The sequence below is a fragment of the Prunus persica genome, chromosome G2, assembly GCF_000346465.2.
Source record: "Prunus persica cultivar Lovell chromosome G2, Prunus_persica_NCBIv2, whole genome shotgun sequence".
Taxonomy (NCBI): Eukaryota; Viridiplantae; Streptophyta; class Magnoliopsida; order Rosales; family Rosaceae; genus Prunus; species Prunus persica.
In genome coordinates this window covers 19,741,387-19,747,386 of record NC_034010.1, presented here as the reverse complement: position 1 = coordinate 19,747,386, position 6,000 = coordinate 19,741,387, and the positions used below count along the sequence as shown (strand labels likewise).

The 6,000-nt window shown below is 33.4% G+C and overlaps 1 protein-coding gene across 1 annotated transcript; it reads left to right on the top strand.

The window, feature by feature from the left end:
* On the top strand, window positions 2,945-5,950 carry LOC18785350 (pectinesterase 2). Its single transcript, XM_007220599.2, has 2 exons — window positions 2,945-3,906; window positions 5,066-5,950. The coding sequence occupies exons 1-2, from the start codon at window positions 3,054-3,056 to the stop codon at window positions 5,746-5,748; spliced, it is 1,536 nt and encodes a 511-aa protein (XP_007220661.1). The 5' UTR covers window positions 2,945-3,053; the 3' UTR covers window positions 5,749-5,950.

The following is a 6,000-nucleotide window of genomic DNA, read 5'->3' as shown; positions in this document are numbered from 1 at the left end:
TAAGTCAAACCTTGGTAACATAGTAAAACAGGAGACTGGAAAATATAAATAAAATATCTATGTATATTCTTTGACAAAATTTTCAAAATATGCTGTGAATATAATATCGACGGATATCTTTCTGTATCTCTGAGAAGTGAACGGAAAACAAAAATATTATTGACAATTTAACTTAATATCATTTATATATATATATATATGATGGCAGTAATGACGATTACATAATAATTTTCATTAACATACAATGTACGATCAAAAATTCCAGTCAAGTTGAAATTAATGACATATATAATCTATGTTTATATATATTTTTTTAATTTCAACTTGACTTGAAGTTTGGTATACAACAAGGTAAGCTTATTTTAATTTATATATAGGATATTAGTCATGATCACCCAATAAACCAACACTAACCGGATAGACACGAATATAATTGATATTAGAGAATTATAGCTTCCAATACAATAATTTCATTTATAATTTGATTGCATTAATTCAAATTAGACCGTAATATTTGTCAATGGGGGGTTGTTTTTCTTGAAAGAATGCATGACGGACTATTATTCTTCAATGAATTAAGCAGGTTGAATTGATATTTGCATGTATATTTTGACTAACTATTTAATATATATATATATATATACATAGGTATCGATAACTGCCTCTACATATTACTAATGATTTTAATATGTAATTGCATTCTAAATTCAGTTTTTCTATGTCAAAATTGGATAAATTGAAGACCAAGACAATTTAACTTAATTATTAATCAATATGAGAGAAGGGCCAACAGAATCTTATCCAGTGAAAAAGAATTTTAACGTACAAACTAATGGTCTTAAATTCGAACTCCCATGACACTTTGATTGTGTGTGTGTCTGGAAATTCCCCCTCATCTTGTAGTTTAGACTATCGCTTATACTCAAAACTAATAACCCAAATGAGCGAGATAGTTATACAGTGTTTATTAAATCTGGACAATTATTCAACAATTTCATTGGGTCCTTGAAAAATTGGCAAAAACCTCATACTATATCACTTTAACATTGTTAACGACCAGCTTGTATCCATCAAGGTAGTTGGACCAACCGTGAACTCCTAGACTCTATCCGTGTGCTTTTAGAATATAGGCTCTTGCAATTGCGTGTGGAACAATATAATACATTCTTAATTGAGTTCAACTATATATAAACAAGAGCAAAGGTAGGACAAAAACTATTTCTTCTTCTTCTTCTTCTTCTTCTTCTTCTTTTTTTTTTTTTTGCCTTTTCGGTAGGAAGAAATCTCATTACTTAAGCAGAAAAATGTTACATCTTCATTTAAAAAGAAAAAGAAAAAAAGAGAGGCATGAAGAGAGCCAAATGTGGTTGATATATTAATGTGAAGTCTACAATGTTTAGTATAAGCTACCTAAACGAAAATTCAAAGTCTCCCTTAACTAGTTTACTAGCCGCTAGGCCCTGCCCTGATCTGACCAATGGCTCAAAGTTATCTTATAATGTTTATATTAAGTTTGTAATTATAAATAAATAAGGGACGCTTGGTCATGTTTTATGTATTTTTTCTATTTTCTTTTAATAAACTATAGAGAAGGACATGACGTTGGGAGCTATATTATTAGCAGTCTCAAACCGTCATCATGTACTTCTTCGTTATAAAAACATAATCGAGAAATAGTAATTGAATGAGTATGTGATGACTTTTTCAAAGTGTCAATAACAGTTTTCATATTAAAAATAATTTCTTTTGACAGGTAATTAATATAGACCCCATTAATATTAATGAAAACATTTTTTTTTTTTTCACATTCAAGAATATGAATGTTGGAAAAAGAATACTCATAAAATAATCACTTCTGGGGTGATCTTATCTTATGCAGGTAAGGGTTTCTAAAAACGAGTATTTTAATTAACTAATTTTGGCTGTCGGAAAAGAATACGAATAATCCTTCTAATATCAACCCACAGATAATTAAGCCAAAGACAGATTGTGAATTTGTGAGCCAAGCACGTTGATATATATATATATATATATATATATATATATATATTCCTATTTTTTACTATCTCTCTCTCTACTTTTTTATTTATTTACAATAAATCTGAATTTCTTTCAAGATTTCCTATATATACACGTGCTATAATCAATATTTGATCAAAGTCTTAAAAAGAAGTTGTGTACGAAAAAGATATCTTTTCCCTGTCAAATCTCAGCCGACTCATTTCATCTTTATTTCCTCCTTCATGCGTAATTGCATGCATGATGCTTATTAGACATATTTCAATAACGCGTTTTTTTCTTGCCTCTGTAAAGAAAAATCCAACAAACTTTTAACTTATCGAGTGGCCTAGCTATTACCAACCATTGTTTTTTTTGTTTTTTGTTTTTCCTCAAAGGACAATTTATTGGTAAAAGGGACAAAAATCATATTTTGAACTCGGAACGTGTCCTGCTGAAGATAAGAATCGACTTCGAGTGCAAACGGACAAACACAATATAATGACCAACTAGCTTAACTTATATTTGCTATATGACAAAATTGATGTTCAATATACAATAATACTAAAGATACCAAATAATTTCCAAACTTATTACTACCAGCTAATCTCATATGACATGGAAGCTCATGTCACTTCAATTTTTAATTCCTCGAACAACCCATATCATTTGCCATGTCATATCGTATATATAAATGGATTTTAATTGGTTGGTGCTCTAAAATTATTGCCACTACTAATTGTAGTGCCGTGTAATACTATTAAGTTCCTCGGCTACCAATTATTGCATTTGTATTCTAATATATCAGTCATCAAAAAATTCCAAAATGATAAACAAATATGTTGGATATTAAATATTCAGAGAAAATAACAACAAAGTTGTTCGCCTTGTAACACGCTTTACATCGACAACCCCCTCGACCGTTTCCCTTCTATATATAGAACCCAATTAAGCTAAGCCATGCACACCATATTCAAACACAAAAGCTCGTATAGCTCTAGTCTCCCAAATCGCCCATATTTCATACACATTTCTTGATCAAAAGCCATCCAAAAATGCCAATTCGATTTCACTCAACACTTTTCTTGGTGCTTTATCTCTCTCAAATCATATTTGGTTACTCTCCAAATGATGTGAAAACATGGTGTAGCCAAACTCCTCACCCAAAACTATGTGAGGATTTTCTGAGCCATAACCCAACTACAACCCCCATCAAAGAAAAATCCCAATTCTTCAAGATATCAACCCAACTAGCCCTAGACCGTGCCATCCATGCTCAAACCAACATGCACTCACTTGGCTCAAAGTTCCAAAATGCACACGAAAAAACTGCATGGGCTGATTGCCTTGAGCTCTTTGATTTCACAATCCAAAAGCTCAACAGAACCGTAAATCCCAGCACCAAGTGCACCCAATATGACAAACAAACATGGCTGAGCACAGCTCTCACAAACCTAGAGACATGTCGAGAAGGGTTTGCAGACCTTGGGGTCTCAAATAATTATATCTTCCCTTCAGTGTCAAATAATGTTTCTAATTTGATTAGCAACACTTTGGCCATAAACAAAGCTCCATATACTCCTCAGCCAAACCACAAAAATGGTTTCCCAACTTGGGTGAAGCCGGGCGATCGAAAGCTCTTGCAGTCGTCTTCGCCGACGGCTGATGTTGTGGTGGCCAAAGATGGGTCTGGGAATTACAAGACCATAAGTGAGGCAGTAAGTGCAGCGTCAAAGAGAAAAGGTAGTGCAAGGTATGTGATATATGTGAAGGCAGGGACATATAAGGAAAATGTTCAAATAAAGTCGAAGAATATTATGTTGAGGGGAGATGGCATAGGGAAGACTATTATCACGGGAAGCAAAAGTGTTGGTGGGGGTTCTACAACCTTCAATTCAGCTACAGTTGGTAAGTAAAATTAGCTATTTTCCAAGTGTTTATTTATTTTTAATCTCTCATTTATATATACATGCTTTAATCTGAAAATATGTATAGCTTAGTTATCTCTCATTAAAGTTGATATTTATATAGCTTTATTCCATTCACTTTTTATATGAATAAATTGTATTGTTCGATCGTAAATTCTATTATGGAGCTGTTATTGGCACGTACTTTAGAAAAATCATCATGCTTTCCTTCGAGTCAAAATTTACCCTACATTTATTCATACATAATATACTAAACTATTTATAACTTTGTTTCGATTTATGAGTCGCACGTAATATGTTGTTTATAATTTTTTTTTTTTTAAAATGCCTATGAGATAAGTTAAAGAATGATTAGAAGCTTTATTACTAGTTAGGCAGGCTTTAAAATCCAGGCGACTTATTAAGTTCATTGACTTGTACACAATCTGTTTGCTTTCACTGGTGTTCGAAAATGATTGACCATGCCATTAGATAATGACAAGGCAAAGTCGACTAATTTAAACGTGTTCATTAATCATTTTGGGACCGAACTGTCTTTATCTAGTTTCTACCAAACTTGGATTGAAGGTCTCTGTTTCTTATAGAGCTGGTCCACTTTGAGAAAGTGGCTAGATTACCTTTTCTTTTTTTGTCATTCGATTAGGCAGGGGGACGAAGGAGTGCTATATTGGGTTGCTTTAAGATTGTCTTTCACATATTCGTAGATATACTTTTCGGGGAGAGGGAGAGTACTGTGGTGCCACCCCATGTGTGGCTAGATTACTTTATTATGTGGAAAATGTTATTCATATAAACACTAATTTTATGAAAATTGTTGAAAATATAAATTGATATAGGGGTTAAGTCATAATGCTGACAATTATTTTGGTCTTAAACTAAGACTTGTGAACCTCAAGTTGCCCACAATATCACTTAATTGTCCACAGTCTAGTGTCCATTGATTTGAACAAACTAATTGTGCCTGAAAATATATTTTGTTTTCCTTTGTTTTCATAATATTGGTCAAAGAATATTTGCAAAGTCAGCAATGCCTCAAATTTAATGTAATTTTAATGTTGTTAATTGTCAACTTGTCTTACAAAGTTAACTCTCTAAATTAAAATTCATGGCATTCTTTTCTTTGTTTTGATTCATTTTAGCTGTGGTTGGAGATGGGTTCATTGCCCAGGACATTACATTCCAAAACACTGCCGGTCCAACAAGTGGCCAAGCCGTGGCACTCCGGTCCGGTTCAGATCTCTCTGTTTTTTACAAATGTGGCTTTGAGGGGAACCAAGACACCCTCTATGTGTACTCTGACAGACAATTCTATAGGGAATGTGACATCTATGGAACTGTTGACTTTATTTTTGGCAATGCTGCTGTGGTTTTCCAAAACTGTAACATTTATGTTCACAACCACAAAACCAACACCATCACTGCCCAGGGTCGGTCTGATCCAAACCAAAATACAGGAATTTCTATTCATAATTGTAGGGTTACAGCTGCTTCGGATTTAAAATCGGTTCAAAGTTCAGTTAAGACATACCTAGGGAGGCCATGGAGAGAGTATTCTCGAACCGTGTTCATGAAGACATACCTTGATAGCTTAATTGACCCAGCTGGTTGGATGGAATGGAGTGGTAACTTTGCCTTGAAGACTTTGTATTATGGTGAGTACATGAACACAGGCCCTGGTTCATCCACTTCAAATAGGGTGAAATGGGCAGGTTACCATGTCATTACAAGTGCCTCGGAGGCTTCCAAATTTACTGTTGGGAACTTCATTGCGGGTAATTCTTGGTTGCCAGCCACCAATGTGCCTTTCACCTCTGGTCTGTGATTATACTGTTATTTTTTGAAACATAAATAAATTGATTGTTGGCCCCCAAAAAATGAGGAATTAATTTAGGGCATTCAATGATTAGGTTACGATTGTGCTTTCTAATTTAATTATTAATATGGAATTGTATCAATCACTCAATTGTCATTCTTTGTGAATTTGTTTTATAAGAATTTATAATTGTTAAGGTTCTTCTCATGCCTGTGCTTCTGCAATTTGGATAATATTGTACATTATGTTGCTTCTTGTTTG

Coding starts and splice junctions, on each gene's coding strand:
- LOC18785350 (XM_007220599.2), top strand. CDS start 3,054: ATGCCAATTCGATTTCACTCAACACTTTTCTTGGTGCTTTATCTCTCT. Junction 3,907..5,065: donor CTTCAATTCAGCTACAGTTG/GTAAGTAAAATT, acceptor GATTCATTTTAG/CTGTGGTTGGAGATGGGTTC.